The sequence below is a fragment of the Oryza glaberrima genome, chromosome 3 (assembly GCF_000147395.1).
Source record: "Oryza glaberrima chromosome 3, OglaRS2, whole genome shotgun sequence".
Classification (NCBI taxonomy): domain Eukaryota; kingdom Viridiplantae; phylum Streptophyta; class Magnoliopsida; order Poales; family Poaceae; genus Oryza; species Oryza glaberrima.
This window is the reverse complement of record NC_068328.1, coordinates 299864-318170: the sequence shown is the minus strand read 5'-3', so window position 1 is coordinate 318170 and position 18307 is coordinate 299864. Positions and strand designations below refer to the sequence as shown.

Genomic DNA, 18307 nt, shown 5'->3' with positions numbered 1-18307 from the left:
TTATTGGGATAAAAGAAAATTCAAAATCGGTGCTGCTGGCCGCCACAGCCGCAAACACCGCTGGCCGCCACGGCCACAAGCATAGCCCACCGTCACAACACCTTGCCGTGGCCGCTGCCTACCGAATCCCACGCCGTGGTCGCCAAGTGGTAGAGGGAAGGGGGTTGGAGGAGTCCGGCCGTTGTCGTCGTCGTGGCAGCAGCCATCGGATCCACCTCCTCAACGCCGTGGATGACCGCCCAAGCACCGCCTGCCACCAGATTCGCTCCTACCCTCCCGCCACCGTGGAGAAGTCGTCGCTGCCTCCTCGCCGGCCTCCCCCGTTGTCACGGCGGCCGATCCGGACACCCCCATCATCGCGGCAGCCGGATCCAGCCCCGGGCTCGCGGCGACCAGCGGCGAAGAGGAGGAGGCCGCTCGTGGCCACAACGGAGAGGAGGTTGCGCCCCGCCTCCGCAGAGAGGAGGAGACCGTGCGCCACCGGTGGGAGGCTAGGGGAGAGGGAGAGGAGGCGAGGGGCAGAGAGGAGGAGAGCCGCCGCCACCCATAGGCCGCCCATCACTGTGCCTCCCCGGAGCGCCACTGCTTACTGAGGCGGAGACGGATCTTGGAGAGGGAGAAGGGAGGAGGCGGAGAGGAGAGGGAGTTGCTGCCAGTGAGGGAGGAGCATAGAAGGAGGATGCCGCCGGTGGATCTGGAGGCTGCTAGTGGATCTAGAGGAGGGGGAGGACGATGAGAGGAGAAGGAGAAGAAGGTGGCGGTGGATTTTTTTTAGTCTGACGGGGTTTTTTTTTTAATATGGCAATGTTTTTCATTGGCGGTGCTCTTTAGTGGCCGCCAGGGAAAATCCGATATGTGTGTGTGTGTGTGTGTGTGTGTGAGTTTGCATCTTTTTTTTATTCAAATATTATAGGTGCCGATTGTAGGGATTATAGGTAACGGTTATGAGGTAAGAACCGGTAACCATAACCTGCATAGGTGTCAGTTAGATGTCCATTTTAGGACTGACACCTATGTGGACGGGTAAAGGTGTTATCAAATTAGTATCGGTTGGGAAACCAGCATCTATGGTGGTATCCAACCGGTACCAATAGGGGGTCCTGTAGTAGTGCTTGCATGCGAATTTGGTTGGGAGATCGCGTGCGAAAACCATTTCTATAGTTGTGTGCATGTCTTCGGAGGTATTCATAGAGATAGATCGTAGTCTTTGTGTGTCCATTCATAGGAGTGATTGTCCTCTGTGTATGTTTCGTTAAAAAGAATAGTAATTAGATGTCGTGGAGATGCAATGATTTTACTAAGAAGACATGTACATACTATCTCAATCATCTGCGATCCATGATATGCATGACATAGAAAAAAGTCGTTCTGAAGACCCGTCCTATGTTAATTTGTACTCTCTCCTTCCATTAATGAATGATGTTGGTTAGTTTATTTTTCAACTAACCGTCGTCATATATCAACGGAAGGAGGGAATAGTTTGGATGGAGACCCGACCCAACTGTGAGATGTAATAAGCCATAAAACAAAGGCCAACACGATCGATTCATTGGTGATTGGCTTGAAAAATCAAGGGGTGTTAGTTGGCAAAGCTGCGCTAAGAGCATCTCCAAGAGAAGGCCAAATGGATTCCCAGAAGATAAATTTTGGTAGTGTGACAAAAAAAAAGGCCTCCAACAGATACCCTAGAGCGAACCTAAAAATAACTCTCGCCCAAAACCGGTGCCAATTGAACCAGGCCCCATGCCCACGCCGATGCCAATGACGGTGATTAGCCACTTTTCCTCATAATAAAAATAATTAATACTAGTAGGATTATGAAATGGAAGGCGTCACAATCACTAATATAATGGCATTCCCTTAATAAAGAAAATTAAGAAGATGTCTTTCCCTTGTTAGCTGGACATGCGCTAGCTCGACTCGACATCGACCCAAGTCATGCGCTCGACGCTGCGCATGTGAGCGATCCCTATGCCTGTGGCCTGCCATCCATGGCTGTGGCTGTCCCCTCCATCGCCCATAAATACCACCCTCCATGGCACCCAACTACATAACATCATTCACCAACGACAACTAATACTCATCATCAGCAATGGCATCCTCCTCCCTCCTACTCGCCTCTGTCGTGGTGGCGGCCATGGTGTCCGCTGTCTCCTGCGGGCCACCCAAGGTGCCACCGGGCCCCAACATCACGGCAAGCTACTGCGACAAGTGGCTAGAAGCCAGGGCCACCTGGTACGGTGCGGCCAAGGGTGCCGGCCGCAAGGACAACGGCGGCGCCTGTGGGTACAAGGATGTCGACAAGGCTCCCTTCCTCGGCATGAACTCCTGCGGCAATGACCCCATCTTCAAGGACGGCAAGGGCTGCGGCTCATGCTTCGAGATCAAGTGCTCCAAGCCGGAGGCCTGCTCCGACAAGCCTGTCCTTATCCACGTCACCGACATGAACGACGAGCCCATCGCTGCCTACCACTTCGACCTCTCCGGCCTTGCCTTCGGCGCCATGGCTAAGGATGGCAAGGACGAGAAGCTCCGTAAGGCCGATATCATCGACACGCAGTTCCACTGCGTCAAGTGCAAGTACCCTGCCGACACCAAGATCACCTTCCACATCGAGAAGGCCTCCAACCCCAACTACCTTGCACTGCTAGTCAAGTACGTCTCTGGTGATGGTGATGTCGTGGAGGTGGATGAAGGTGCACTTGAACCCCCTAGTGGGTTTTGGTGATTAATGACAAGGTGGTTAAAGGGGACTAACGTGTTTATTAAGTTTATTCACAGGAATTTAGTCCCAAAGCAAGTTGTGATGGCTAAGAATGCAAGGAGACCCCCCCAATTTGAATGTTCCTAAGTGCGAAAAACACCGAAGGTGATTAGACTAGGTCTTTCACTTTCGAAATTGAGTTTAGGAAAAACCGTACTATAAAGAGGGGTTTCAAGTGTGGTTCTAGGGTATACAAAGTGCTCTGAGTCATATCCATGAGTCTAAAGGTTTTTGGAATCTTTTTTTGGAAATGTTTTTCCCCGGGACAGAGAGGCCTACCTGGAGGTTCTGGCCGGAACCTCCGGACACCAAAGTTTATTTTCTCCCCGAGACAGAGAGGGCTACCCGGAGGTTCTGGCCGGAACTTCCGGGCACCGAAGTTTAGCTAGATTTTTCCTAAGTGCTGCCCGGAAGTTCCTGGCACTTTTGCCCAGAACCTCCTGGCAGGTTTCCAGTTCAAACTTGTGAGTAACGGCTAGATGACGTCACCTAGCCGTTATATATATGGATTTCGTCCCTAGGTCACCCTTTGGCTATTCCACTTCAGTTCTTTCATGTTCTAGGGTTTTCTAGCCACTCCCAAGCTTCCTTTGCTTCCTCCACTCAAATCTACAGCCTATCTTGTGAGATTGAGAGATTGGATTAGAGTGTAGTAGTGTTTTGGAGATGGCTTGAAGATTATGTTTGTTTGAGCACTTTGGATACCTTGTGGGCTGTCACTTGGACTTATTACTCTTGGAGATCTTCTCCTAGACGGTTAGGTGTTTGCCCGTGAGCCTCCAAAGATCTTGTGGATGTCCCGGGAAAGTTTGTGAAGGTTTTCCTCACCTCCGCAAGGAAACGAGGTAAGTGAGTAAAGATTCTTGTGCTGAGTTTTCAGAGGTTGTCCTAGGTAGAGCAACTTGCACTTGTGGTCTTTTCTAGAAGGAATTGTGAGTTGGATCTTGGTGGTCACTCAATTCTAGAAAATGACCTAGAAGTGTTGAGTTGAAGGCTGTGGACTTCTTCTGGGATCTTTGCATAAGTGAGGCAAGGGGTTAATCGAGACCCGGCTCTTTGAGCACCTCAACGGAGAATAGGATCCGTGTGATCCGAACTTCGGGAAAAAATCGCCTTTGTCTCTCTTGTGCATGATCTGTGTTTGAATCTGCTGGTATCTTGTGATTTACATCTTGTGCAACCTTGTGCCTGATTGTCTATAGCTAGGACCTATTTTGCTTCCCCAAATTTTGATTTTCTCTGTTGCCCGGAAGTTCCTGGCTCAAGAACTCCGGAAGTTCCAGGCTGCTCATCTCTGCCAGGAAGTTCTGGTGTTCTTCACCAGGAGGTTCCGGGCACTGTTAATTTAACCGCTGCGATTGTTGAGAAAATTTCAGGAAAGCCTATTCACCCCCCCTCTAGGCTACATCTCTGCGCGTTCAGTGGAAATCAAGGAGAAGGGCTCCGAGGAGTGGAAGGCGCTCAAGGAGTCATGGGGTGCCATCTGGAGGATAGACACCCCCAAGCCGCTCAAGGGCCCCTTCTCCGTCCGCGTCACCACCGAGGGTGGCGAGAAGATCATCGCCGAGGACGCCATCCCTGATGGCTGGAAGGCCGACAGCGTGTACAAGTCCAACGTCCAGGCCAAGTGAGCATTTTAAGCAAGGAAGAAACCAACGTACGTACGATCCGGTGCGGCTGCCTATATATATTTGTGTTGCTGCATGCAGCAAGCACATATATATATATATATATATATATATATATATATATATATATATATATATATATATATATATACACACATATATATGTATATATATATGTATATATATATATATATATATATATATATATATATATGTATGTATGTATGTATGTATGTATGGCACACACGAGATCGAGTGGATTTTTTTAATTTATAATGAAAGAATGAAATAACTAGCCGAGCTTGGATAGTAGAGCACATACATGCCAACAATATAAGAGCAGGTACAATAGCAGGCTATTAGCCAGCTATAAACATATTTTAATGAGATAAACGATGAGAGAGAAGAGCAGCAGGCTACAGATCTACAGCTAGCTGCAGCACAGACTCCAAAACACACTGTATGTATAACAGGTGGGACCATATATTAATAGTATAGTAAGCAATTATTGTATGAATTGGCTATTAGATTGGCTATCGATGAATTGGAGTTAGTAGTGGGTTGTACTATTAGACTTGCTCTAATGGTGTATGCTCTCCCAGCCAGACGGCCTTGTCATACTATATTTAAAAGCACTACTTACGAGAGGTGGCGTAAATAACACGAGACGAAATTACCTACTTCAAAAACTAGCCCCCATCCATCTATTCCATCTATATCAATTAGATTTATAATGTCTCATATTACATATATACCATTTATTTAGAACCTTAAGTAGTATTACCAAATCTAATCATCCATGCACGAACGCGAGCCATCATTGCAAAATATTGTCTACAAAATTTTGCTCATATGGCATCTTTACCATAAGTACATCTAGCTCATACGTCAACTTTTAACATAGCTAAATTCTCTGCATCGGATGCATCAAATTTCAAAGTGAACTTCAAAAGTAAGGGAGAAGTACGTGGATATAATCTAATATATCAAAACCTACCAAAGATGTCGAGTTCTAAACCTCACCTCCTATGTGTTGATATCTTCTTGAGAGAATCATCAGTGTGGAGGACATGAGTACCGGATACACACACGGATTGAATATTCGACTGAAGATAGGAAGCGGGCCATAATCGTGATATATGTAGTAGTATATAACCCGGTCATTGGAGTTACCTTGCATGCGAAGGCATGACATAGGACCCCGATTGAGTATTTCCTTGTATTGGTGAAGAAACTAAAGTCGTGTCTGCCTAACTATAACCTTGCCCCCAACCTATATAAGGGAAGCATAGAGCCTTACAAGGGTATAGCCAAAATACAAATAAAAAGTTGTATACTTAATTGGCCATAGCCGGCCCATGCGAGCAGGAGCAGCAACGCGCAGCTGCACCGGCCTACACGCGTGCATGCGCTCTTCTAGCGCACGCGTGCCCTTCCGACGCAGCTACACTAATTAGTGTTTTGATGCAAAATCAGTGTTACCTCTGAATAATTAGAGAAATAATCTGCGTTGAGTGCTATAGATTTATTTTTTTACTTTTTTTTGCTGGGATGATCGAAGGAGGTCATCCGAATGTCATTAAAATAGAGGAAAAAAGAGTTACAAGAAAGTTTTTCATCGACAACTAGTTGTGGAGGAAGGATGTGCATCAAAGCGCACGCCTCGAAACCTCACACCAACTGCACAAACATAAGCTATAGAGAGGAGAGTCGAACACCGAACTGGTCACCGCTATGCGAGGTCAGTCACCGCCGGGTCTACAACAACACCCCAAGGCGGAAAACGACACCTTCACGAAAGTTGCGATGCCAAAAGACGCCGTCATCACCCGTCCAAAGGAATGAACATGGTTTTCACCTAGAGATCTTTATCGAGGGAAGAGGGGTACCTCGACAATGCTCCTAGGAGAGTTACCATGCCCGAAGGCGTAGTCGCTATTGGCTCAGTGAATCACTAGGCTAGGCTTCGCATGGGACACTATGCACCCCTGACGCTATGGTACGTTGCCCACCAACTCTAATACTACCATCTCAACTTGTGTAACACGTGGCCTCCATCGCAACTGGTCAGTGGCCCTCCGCCAACCGACTTCCAGTCCAACCACCATCAAGACCACAACTTTGCCTCACCACCAGCGCCCTCTACCCCACAGCCACTACCCCTCACGCTGGGCTAGGCCTCCAATGCCCGCTGCCCACCAATCTTCTCGCAGAATCCTGCCAAGGAAAGCCTGAAAGTGGACGATGTCGCCTCGGCAGCCGAAGCCTTCCCATGTTAATGTACTGCGGCCCCCACCTACCTATAGAGCATCCCATAGAGAAGGGGAACATTTCCACAAGCAGAGAGGTTGCTCGGCCGACATCAAGCTAGGGAGACGACCCTACCCTGTCGCCAGTGCTCTCTACTCGGCAACCACTTTTCGCGCACTATCTCACGTCTCCTTCGCTCCGCCACCCACCAGCCTCCTTGTTGAATCCAGCCATGAAGAGCCCAGAGTTGGGCCACACTGCTTCGTTGGACCAAACCTTCCCCTGTTGTCAAGCCATCGCCTCCTCCCTACTTATGGAGCTCCCTACAGAAGAGGGGAGGACGTCCACAAAGAGGGAAATGCCTGGCCAGTGTCAAAGGAGAGGACCCGCCATCATCCTCAAATCCGTCGCTGCATGCACGGTTAGCTAGCTTTCGCCCAAGGCCAACTACAGCACACATACAAGCTAGCTAGCTCTTCTCACTGCTTGCTTGCTTTTCTTTTTTTTTTTCCCTCTAACTAGCTTATTAAGTTGCCTCTTCACGTGATTATAAACTATCTTGTTGTTAAATATGTTTACATGTTATTTATGGTTATGGATTTATCTTGATTTATATCCTTATGTTTGAATAAGTGTTTGTAGAGCATTAACGGGATTAATAATATTCTTCCAAAAAGGGACTAACAATATTATCATAATATCATATATTTACCGTAGGTACATACAAAATTAGTGTTTGAACAATAGGCTTGTAATTTGAAATGCTCAACACATATTTTGACTGAATAAAATGATGAGTGCAAGAATCATGGTTAGGGTTTTTATTTGTCTTATATGCTGGCATTTCTCCTTTCTATCTTTGCAACTATAACTGCCTTCTCTTCGATGTTGCTTGAGTTGTGTCCTTCTAACCATCTCTATTGCTACATATATTTTTGTAAATTTATTTTTTTTGTCACGCTTAATAGGTGTTCAAAGAGGAATTTTAGTTATAAATAAATAGATATATCTTGTAATAAGTAAATCTTACCGTGAACCAAAATTAGAGAATTTTGCTCATTGTCTCACGAAATTTCCTAAATTATGTGCCCGCCAAGAAGTGGAATGATCTAGTTTAAGGTAAATTATAAGCTGCTTGCGATGCTCTAGTATTCATTGTAGGTTTTTAAAAAAGGATGCCAAACAAAATCACAGATGTAAAGTGCTATACACAATAGTGTAATTTGGAAATTTATAAGGTCCTTGATATAAAAAGGTGAGTAATAATATGGGGGTATTTGCTCAAATACTTTTAATTTTCAGTGGAGCATAGGATAGAATATACTAAGATGAAAATGAAAAAAGTTCCAAGAGTCCGATGTCACGAGCAGGTGGCATTGGGACTTTGGAGCTGTGAGCTGCACAACCCTCTTTCTCTCCCCCCCTCTCTCTCTCTCATTTTCTCCGGTTTCCTTGTTACTGAGGAGGCTTCTCTAGTTCTCTCTAACTCTCCCTTGTTCTCTAGCTGCTGGTCTGCAATGGACGAGCTAGGCCAGACAGAAGGTTGGGGTGGAAGCTGAGGAAGAGTTTACTCATCTTTCCCTCATTGTGCTCCTGCAGTCCCTCTACGCCTGAGCGCTTCTTGTCCTGTTAATTGCTGTGCAGGTGAGCCGGCAACATCGATGATGCAGCAGCGACGATAGCCCAACAGTGGGGACTGGTGCTCTTTTTCTTTTTACTAAACTTATCTAGATTCTTCTTTGCCCCAAGTTTTTTTTTCTTACCATTTATCTTATCCTATGGCTATGATACTTTCTCCCTATATTGTCGTCGTTTGAATCAGACGGTCATTATTTTGTTGCTTGCGTGGCTCATCCTCGTTTCATATTGAGATTTACCATTCATTTGTTAAGATTATTCTAGGACGCCACAATATACAAACTTGTATAAAAAGTCATCGAAAGTTGTCATGTTTATCAATTTATGCGTGATCGAAATCCTGGATGATCATGAGTGAATACGTGGTACACCGAGCTCAAACCAGGTGCCCCTACAGTTTCACGTACAAGAAGCGAATTCCAACTAAAATTTCACTATGTTTCATATTTTAAGTTATTTTATTGCTAGGGATAATGTTGCACATTGTATTATTCAGATGTTTCAATCAATATTTTGTGGTGTTTCACTAATTTATCTATAAATGTTGCATGTGGTATTTTACGAATGTTTTAGTAAATAATTTTTAATGTTTCAATAGTTATAACTCGATGTTTCATATGTAATATAAAAATGTTTCAATTAGGAAAAAAATATTCATGCAATTTTTTTTATTATAAATATAATCATGTGCGATGTTGTTATAAAGATTTAATTGAAAAAAATATAATGACATAATCAAATAAAAGATAAGATAAATAATTTAGAAGAAAAAATAATTTAAAGTTTTGCTAATTGCCCCCTCCATCGTTTTAATATGAAGTATGAACTAAAAATGAGTGATTAGATAGAAGAGAGAGGTTGTGCAAGGCTGAGCATGCAAACTCGTGCATGCTTAAGGAGGGAGGGAGACCTGGAGCTGCATGCTAGGTAACAGAAAGGAGGGACCAAAGCTAATCGCAGTATAAAAAAAATTGGTCTTTCGATTTCTAGTTTCGTCTAAATAATTAGAGCATCATATCCGAAAACGGCGCTTAGCCTAACAAAACTAATACTCGCCATGCGTCCATCCCCGAGCCCGTTTCACGCTCGCGTGGTTCCGCGATCCCGAAGGCGCTCCATCCATGGCTTTCCCGTCTCCGCCCATAAATACCACCCACCATAGCACCGAGCTACATCATTCACAAATAACTAACACCCATCAGCAACAATGGCATCCTCTTGTCTCCTTCTGGCCTGTGTCGTGGCAGCGGTCATGGTGTCTGCAGTGTCATGTGGGCCGCCCAAGGTGCCGCCTGGCCCCAACATCACTGCGGCCTACGGCAAACAGTGGCTGGAAGCTAGGGGTACCTGGTACGGCAAGCCAAAGGGTGCCGGCCCCAACGACAACGGCGGCGCTTGTGGGTACAAGGACGTTGACAAGGCTCCCTTCCTCGGCATGAACTCATGTGGCAATGACCCTATCTTCAAGGATGGCAAGGGCTGCGGCTCCTGCTTTGAGGTCAAGTGTTCCAAGCCAGAGGCCTGCTCCGACAAGCCCGTCATCATCCACATCACCGACATGAACACCGAGCCTATCGCCGCCTACCACTTCGACCTCTCCGGCCATGCTTTCGGTGCCATGGCTAAGGAAGGCAAGGATGAGGAACTCCGCAAGGCGGGAATTATCGATATGCAATTTCGTCGCGTCCGCTGCAAGTACCCTGGTGAGACTAAGGTCACCTTCCACGTTGAGAAGGGCTCCAACCCCAACTACTTTGCGGTGCTTGTCAAGTACGTCGGTGGTGACGGTGACGTCGTGAAGGTGGAACTTAAGGAGAAAGGCTCTGAGGAGTGGAAGCCACTCAACGAGTCATGGGGTGCTATCTGGAGGATAGACACTCCCAAGCCACTCAAGGGCCCCTTCTCCCTCCGTGTCACCACCGAGTCTGACCAGAAGCTTGTCGCCAACGACGTCATCCCCGATAATTGGAAGGCCGACGCTCTCTACAAATCAGAGATCCAAGTCGACTAAGCCTGCATGGAATTCTTCCGTTGTCTAGCTACCTATGCACACAGGGGACGGAAAAAAATGTATTTTAAATTTAAAAAATAGAGCTAGGTTTGTGGAGTGAGCAGACAAGTCTATCGGTCTATGGTATCTGCTCTCCTACCTGGGCCCATGATCGAGTCTTCAATTCTCGATCAGAAAATTTTGATATTAAATTATTTGACGCTTTCAGTTCTAAGGGATTGTCAATGTGAAATTCAATTCCTTAAAAAAAAGAGGGAGTATCTAAAAAACTGTTACAAGTTTTTTTAAGTGAAACTACGCTACAACTGCACTGTAACAACACTGTAACTACACTATAACTATGATATAACTTATATAAAACTTGTATTCAATTATGGTTTGGTTGTCTAGTACCGAGATCTTACGTGTGACCTATGTGAAAATTCCGTTTCAGCATTTTTTTCCTTTATGCACAAATCTTAATACAATCCGATGGCCACAAATCTTAAAGTTTTAGAGGCAAAAAAAAAAAAAGGGGCGGAAGTTTTCAAGCAATCCAAAAAAAAAATCCTCAATCAACTAATGGCCTATCAGAGCACCACTTTTTTGCCTACTATTGTTGGGTCCACTAAGGCATATTAGAGCGTCAAGGTCGATCGGTCCACAAACGACCATCAAAGTGACACGTTTGGCCTACTAAAGGGTCTTCTGAAGGACAATTAAATTAGTCGACTAATGTCCCATCAAATGAGGATCTACAAGAACCGCATCCTACCCAGTGGGTGCCCGACCGCATCACAACAAACCACAGATTTTGCGGCCACCAGTCATACCAACCTCCGCGTCACGGAGGATCAGTGTTGGGAAGCTAGGGATCGGGGAACCACACTATACTCCCTAAGTCCCTGTATCTAAAAAAATCAATATATGAGAAAATATGACACAATCTAGTATTATTATTCTATCCAGATTGATTATACTAGATTGTGTCCAGATTCGTTACATTAGATTGTATCACATCTACTCCTAAGTAGTCTTTTTTTAATGAAATGAGTATGCTGGTGGTTGTGAGGTAGCCTACTATGGCTAGTGTGACTAGCCAGCTAAATGTTCGCTTACAATGCCCCTAGAAGAGAACCACACATTCTATCCATTTTCGCTAGTGAAATTAGGACAATTGTGATATGTATAAATTTACTTGTAAAGATACTTACTGTATTTTTTAACCAAACCATATTTCTATCGTATTGTAGCATTTTAAATGAAATATATCTCCCTACATTTACTCCAAACTTTCTATAGTGCTCTAAATATTTTTTGGCAATTTATACACAAACAAATATCTACCAAAGCTATACAACTTTCTACTCATAGACTTTATGATGGGATAAAAGCTTTATACCTGGAAATTTCATGGTGGAATAACAACTTTATACTAGGACACCTTATGATGGAATAAAAACTTTATACCCGAAAATTTTATGCTACGAAGCATTTTATCATAAATTATAATTTGTACAAAAATAAATATTTAAGTTACTAGTATGCTACTTTTGGGTCATAAAATTGGTAAGAAAATAAATGGAAGTAATAATGAGTAAGGAAAGCATAAAAAACATAATGGTCCATCAACCCACTCAGGCTCAACCCTTCAACATGCTGTCAAGAGGAAAATGGAACTCTGGCACGTCACACTCGCAAACTAGACTTTTTGAAGGAAGACACGGGGAGAGGAACGAGATTGAAACTAGTTAAAAGGAGAGAAAATTGTGATTTTACTATCGCAAAAGGATGGTTTCGCTGAAATACTATTCCTTCAAAGTGGTTCATTAAAATGCTATCCTAAACTAAAGGGTGTTCACTAAAATGCTATTTTGGGTCTTTTGGGTTAATACTAATGTTTTTGCTCTATTTACAATTTGTGTTATGACCAAACTACCCCTACCTCTGTCTGCTGCCTTTTCCCACCTTCTCTGTATTGCAGCCGTGCCATTCTCTGTATTGCACCCGTGTGAGTAGGGAGTGGAGGGCGGGAGGACGGACTACGGCGCAGGAGAGGGAGCGGCGGGGGTCCGGCGTCGGAGAAGGACCCGATGCGGCGCTGACTGAGGGCGGCGGCGGCGGACGCAAATGGAGGCGGCGGCGCGAGTGGACTGGAGAGGAGGGAGGGGAGGAGCAGGAGTGGGAGCGGCGGGGGCCGGCGCCGGCGCCGGACCCGGACCGATGCGGCGCGCTGAGTGGAGGGCGGCGGCGGCGGACGCGAATGGAGGCCGCGGCGCCACTGGACTGGGGAGGAGGAAGGGGAGGAGCAGGTGGGGAGTGGCGGAGGCCGGCGCCGGCGCCGGGGCCGGACCCGATGCCGGATGCGCGACGGTGTCGCCGCTGCTCCTCAGTCCTCAGTCAACGCAATGCGCCGAAGCCGACTGGATTCGATCGATTCGATCTGATTAACCTAAGGCAAGGGTAGTTTGGTCACAACACAAATTGGAAATAGAGCAAAAACATTAGTATTAACCCAAAAGACCTAAAATAGCATTTTAGTGAACACCCCTTAGTTTAGAATAGCATTTTAATGAACCACTTCGAAGAGATAGTATTTCAGCGAAACTATCCTTTTGCGATAGCAAAATCACAATTTTCTCTTAAAAGGACCATACCAGAATATAGTCCAATTGGAGTCCTGATTAAAAATAGTTAAAAAGACCGAAGACGGAGAAGAAAGGGGATCTAGTGGAGAAAAAGAGGGGCTGCTCTTTTTCACTCACTGACAGATAAGCCTGCCAATGGGTCTAAATCCAATCCAAAACCAATCCAACCCAACACCTGCCGAGGCAGCCCACCGAACCAATCCACACCATTTTCCCATTTATAAGATCCAACCCAAACCAACCCCCAAGCACTTCCAGGCCAAACTAACCCAAACCATTCCAGCCTAGTGGGTTCAACCCATTTTATATCCATGGGTTCAGTCCACGTACAGTCCAATCTTCATCAATCGTCACCACTCGCCATCGGGAGGAAAGGTCCAGGACGCCGCCGCGTTCGCAAAGATCGAGCAGCTCGTTCCCCTTTCCCTCCCTCTCCCTTCGCTTTCTCTCTTCCTTCCTAGGGCTTCCCCTCCTCGGCGGCGCTTCACATCAGCGGCGGGGGCAAGTTCGGGGACATGCTGATCGAGGAGGAGTTGGTCGTCCACGACGTGGTGGTCGGTGTCGGGCTGAGCGGCAGCAACGGCGGTGGTGGCGGGACGGCGGCGGGGAGGCGGCGGAGGCGCGGCTTGGCCTCGTCGTCGTCGTCAACAACGGCGACGGCGGCGTGGTGGTGTAGCGGCATTGGGCGGTTCTAGAAGGTTCTAGAAGGGGGAGGGCGCTGCTACGACTACGAGCTCTGATATGAATCTGCGTCTCTTAAGTGTGCTTTCTAGCTTGTGTGTGTGTGTGTGTCTAAGCTTGCTTTGGGCTTAAGCTTTGGTTAAGCTTCACACACACTTCGCTGGCTGCTGCTGCTGGGTTTGGCTTTGTACTGATCACTATATTCAGAGGCCATTAGTGCAATCCACTCGTATCTATGGGTTGAATCCATGGTTACAATCCATTTTGGACCCGAAAGAATTTTAACCACATCCAAACCAACCCACACCGTTTTTCAATGAATCCAAACCGCTCCAGTCCATTCTGAGTATTGCCCCATTTGAATCCAACCAAAGCCAGTCCATTTAGAAATCCAACCCATTCCACCCATTTACATTCAGTCCATTAGCAGGCTTACTGACAGAGGGAGAGGATAAGGTCGAGCCTCCGCATTGGAGAGCAATATATGCTCCCTAGGTCTAAGCAGTTGTGTCCAATAGGCTTGGCTATTAGCCCAAAATTAACGTTGCCAGTGCACTGGTCCATTGCATTCCCGGTCCGATATGATGGCCATACAAAACATTCACAAATCAGCGTGAATAAATAGCGCGGTGCAATTTGACGTGAAGAAAAGGATACACAACATGGTTACTGCTTCTCATGATAATCTCACGCAAAATCAGAGAATGAATTTAGCAGAAAATATTGTGGGCAAAAACAAATGACCCCATTGTTACAGGGCCAGTTCGATGGGAGAGCAGACGCCATTATAGTGCTGGCGTGTATATGCTCCACGATCCTAGCTCAGAAATTTATAGATTATTTCGTTTAAAAAATATTTCTCTGGATATATATGTGCATGCATGCAAGCATGCAGCAACACATATATAGTATATAGTGTGTGTGTATATATATATATATAGGCAGCCGCGCCGGATCGTACGTACGTTGGTTTCTTCCTTGCTTAAAATGATCACTTGGCCTGGACGTTGGACTTGTACACGCTGTCGGCCTTCCAGCCATCAGGGATGGCGTCCTCGGCGATGATCTTCTCGCCACCCTCGGTGGTGACGCGGACGGAGAAGGGGCCCTTGAGCGGCTTGGGGGTGTCTATCCTCCAAATGGCACCCCATGACTCCTTGAGCGCCTTCCACTCCTCGGAGCCCTTCTCCTTGATTTCCACCTCCACGACATCACCATCACCAGCGACGTACTTGACTAGCAGCGCAAGGTAGTTGGGGTTGGAGGCCTTCTCGATGTGGAAGGTGATCTTGGTGTCGGCAGGGTACTTGCACTTGACGCGGCGGAACTGCGTGTCGATGATGCCGGCCTTACGGAGCTCCTCGTCCTTGCCATCCTTAGCCATGGCGCCGAAGGCAAGGCCGGAGAGGTCGAAGTGGTAGGCAGCGATGGGCTCGTCGTTCATGTCGGTGACGTGGATAAGGGCGGGCTTGTCGGAGCAGGCCTCCGGCTTGGAGCACTTGATCTCGAAGCATGAGCCGCAACCCTTGCCGTCCTTGAAGATGGGGTCGTTGCCGCAGGAGTTCATGCCGAGGAAGGGAGCCTTGTCGACATCCTTATACCCGCAGGCGCCGCCGTTGTCCTTGGGGCCAGCACCCTTGGGCGCACCGTACCAGGTGGCCTTGGCTTCCAGCCACTTGTCACCGTAGCTTGTCGTGATGTTGGGGCCCGGTGGCACCTTGGGTGGCCCGCAGGAGACGGCGGACACCATGGCCGTCACCACAACACAGGCGAGTAGAAGGGAGGAGGATGCCATTGCTGCAATATAATGTTATTGCTGGTGGATGATGTAGCTGGGCGCCAATGCGGGTGGTATTTATGGGCGGAGGCGAGAGAGCTATGGACGGAGCACCGCCGGGATCGCGGGACAAAGGAAGGCGTCGGGGGATCGATGGACGCATGGCGGCCGCTACCTACTTTGTCGGGCTGACCGCTACTAGTTTCGGATGGTGGGCCTGGGCTTCATCCCAAACTTCTTTTCTAGTAGTAGCTTTCTCAATTTACCACACTGAACCTGGAATTATTATTAATTAATGGTTTAATCACGACAAACATTAACTCTCAGTCTTTCTGCAGCAGATGATCCAGATATATATAGTGTAGGTACATGCATGTCTTCTCAGTAAAAAATCGTATATTGTTCATCCCTATTTACTGTACATTTAATCGCAATATATACTAGCATCACATTTGTATTATTATAGAGTATATATATCTCAAGCACATGTAAACAACGCCAGCCCAAAATTAAAGGAAGGAAACGTATCCTTTGCCGTAGCATTTATCGATAGCATATTAGGGCACGTTCAATGGTTGAGGCGAATATGGTCTCTTAAACAATACAAGATTATTTAGAGACCATATGTTTACAATAGTTGAGACGATAAAGGCTCTAATCATTAACTTAAAAAATATTTATTTTATTAATATTCTTTCCTTTTTTATATACTCATGCAACCATATTTCCATATTATAGTGATTAAGAGTCGTTGTTAAGCCATTGTTATGCATAACAATGATGTTTTTCTCTCTTTCTTTTTCTTCCATGTCAACAAGTATTTCTAATTAGCACCGCTAAGATACCACTATTGACAACCATTGTGCATGCGCTTATAAGTACTATTTGCATCCAATGGACTTGCATTAATATTTATGATGTACTACTTAGAGCAGGTATAGCGCTGTTAAACTGGCTCCAAAACTTACTTATCAGCTTAATTTGAGATTAAGGAAAGAAAATCTCAGAGAAAGAAACAACTGAGCGCTTGCACCGTGCCCCAAACTGTATTGCTCACGTGCAGCCAGAAGAGACGATAAAAAATGTGTTTATGTGGGTCCCATATAGAACCCTCTCTCTGATGTAGAGATGTATCCATATAAGTATTTAATGTATGTATGCTACCAAGACAGCTTATAGCTAACTTATAGTTTGCTTGTTGTATGAGTTGGCTTTTAAGTTACTCTACTTGACATGATAAAATTTTGGAGCTTGCTACTAGCTGCACTATTGATCTTGTTTACTCATACTACCTCTATGACATCACCATAAAATAATTATACAAATTTGGACTAGAGTAGTGTCCTGCTTATTCAGACCAAATCCAAACATATTATATTGTCACTTAATCACACAGAAGTCTCGTGGCAAATTATATTAAAGTATGGGGTCTCCATCTAGTTATGTACTCCCTCCGTTTCTAAATATTTGACGCTGTTGACTTTTTTTAAATATATTTGATCGTTTGTCTTATTTAAAAAATTAAGTAATTATTAATTCTTTTCCTATCAATTTGATTAATTGTTAAATATAATTATATGTATACATATAGTTTTACATATTTCATAAAAGTTTTTCATAAAAGTTTTTGAATAAAACGAATGGTCAAATATGTGCTTAAAAAAGTCAACGGTGTAAAATATTTAGAAACAGAGGAGTAGCTTCTTCCTCAACTCAGACAAATTTGCGGTGGCGCTCGTGCTCCTGGTCCTGGGGAATGGTGCAAATGGGGCAAGCTCAGCTGAGCACCCGATGTGGCGTCGTCGAGCGCGGCGGTGGGGGAGAAGACGATCGAGGTGGCATGTGTCTCTCTGCCTCTAATCTCGTCTTCACCATATATACTATATAGCGACGTCGGCCACAGCTAGCGCGTTGCATTGGGCTTCACCGACGGGAAGACGATGGCTCTAGAGGCGGTGCGGTGCGTGTCTCATCACCTCTGCTATAGGCTATAGCACCATGCATCATCATCGTCCGCGGCAGCACGTGAGGCTCCACCAGCTAGCAATCGTCGCGTCACCTCGATCTAGAAGCCATGACTGATCGATAGTCCCTGCCTCCAGGTCCATATATATCGCCGGCGATCGACCTATATATCGGATCTGGAGGCCACGACGACTGGCGTTGATCTCCGGCCAGCTCCATCTCCCTTAATATATTTGGCCTTTGCCTGGAGTTGAGCTCGATCATCGCCGTCCTTGGATTCATTTGTATTGCCATATATAGACGGAGAAAGCCCCCTAGCTCTGCGCCGAACCTAAGCGTCGCTGGAGATTTCCGGCCATGAGTTGCACAAGAAATGGATGTGCTGGCCGGAGTTGGAGCGAACGGAGAGATGCCGACAGAAACCATCACAACTTAATTAGCACGGTTAGAATTATGCAAAGCATCTGATGTCATGAATATATAGTAGCAATTTTTTTCCAAGTTGATAAATTTGGTCACAATGTCGTGGATCTAAGTAATTACCTATTCGATGGTCGTCGCATAGTTCAACTACTTATTCATTTCCAATATTATTTTTACAAATAATATTGAATTCTATTTATGAATCTCCATTCGAAGTTGACAAAAGGCTACATAACTGCTACCTAGCTTAATTACCTAGCTAGTTCCGTATATAACATTATTATTGTTCGCTCTTATGTCATCGAAGATGAACGCGGAAACATTACTCAACTGTGAATTGTATATATAACCTCTGGTATATATATTTCTGCCTATGGCCTATTCCTTTTCAAGAAATAGAATGATCAATGGCTGATTGCGCACATTTTCTAGGCTCCTAAATAATACAATTTTCACAGAAAAATTATATACGAATTTCTTAGAAAACATTTTTTTCAACTTTCATAATATTTAATATTTTTTAATCCTCAAATGTTTATTACA

The 18307-nt window shown here is 45.5% G+C and overlaps 3 protein-coding genes across 3 annotated transcripts; 2 read left to right on the top strand and 1 right to left on the bottom strand.

Moving 5' to 3' along the window:
* The first annotated feature begins 2092 nt into the window (after nt 1-2092).
* On the top strand, nt 2093-4414 carry LOC127767852 (expansin-B1-like). Its single transcript, XM_052293312.1, has 2 exons — nt 2093-2696; nt 4187-4414. The coding sequence occupies exons 1-2, from the start codon at nt 2093-2095 to the stop codon at nt 4393-4395; spliced, it is 813 nt and encodes a 270-aa protein (XP_052149272.1). The 3' UTR covers nt 4396-4414.
* Nucleotides 4415-9465: 5051 nt separating this feature from the next.
* LOC127765819 (expansin-B10) lies at nt 9466-10505 on the top strand. Its single transcript, XM_052290778.1, has one exon. It carries the CDS (start codon nt 9488-9490, stop codon nt 10289-10291), a length of 804 nt encoding a protein of 267 aa, XP_052146738.1. The 5' UTR covers nt 9466-9487; the 3' UTR covers nt 10292-10505.
* A 3708-nt stretch (nt 10506-14213) lies between these two features.
* LOC127765680 (expansin-B1) lies at nt 14214-15441 on the bottom strand. The gene has a single exon (XM_052290623.1). It carries the CDS (start codon nt 15392-15394, stop codon nt 14591-14593), a length of 804 nt encoding a protein of 267 aa, XP_052146583.1. The 5' UTR covers nt 15395-15441; the 3' UTR covers nt 14214-14590.
* Between the last annotated feature and the right edge of the window lie 2866 nt (nt 15442-18307).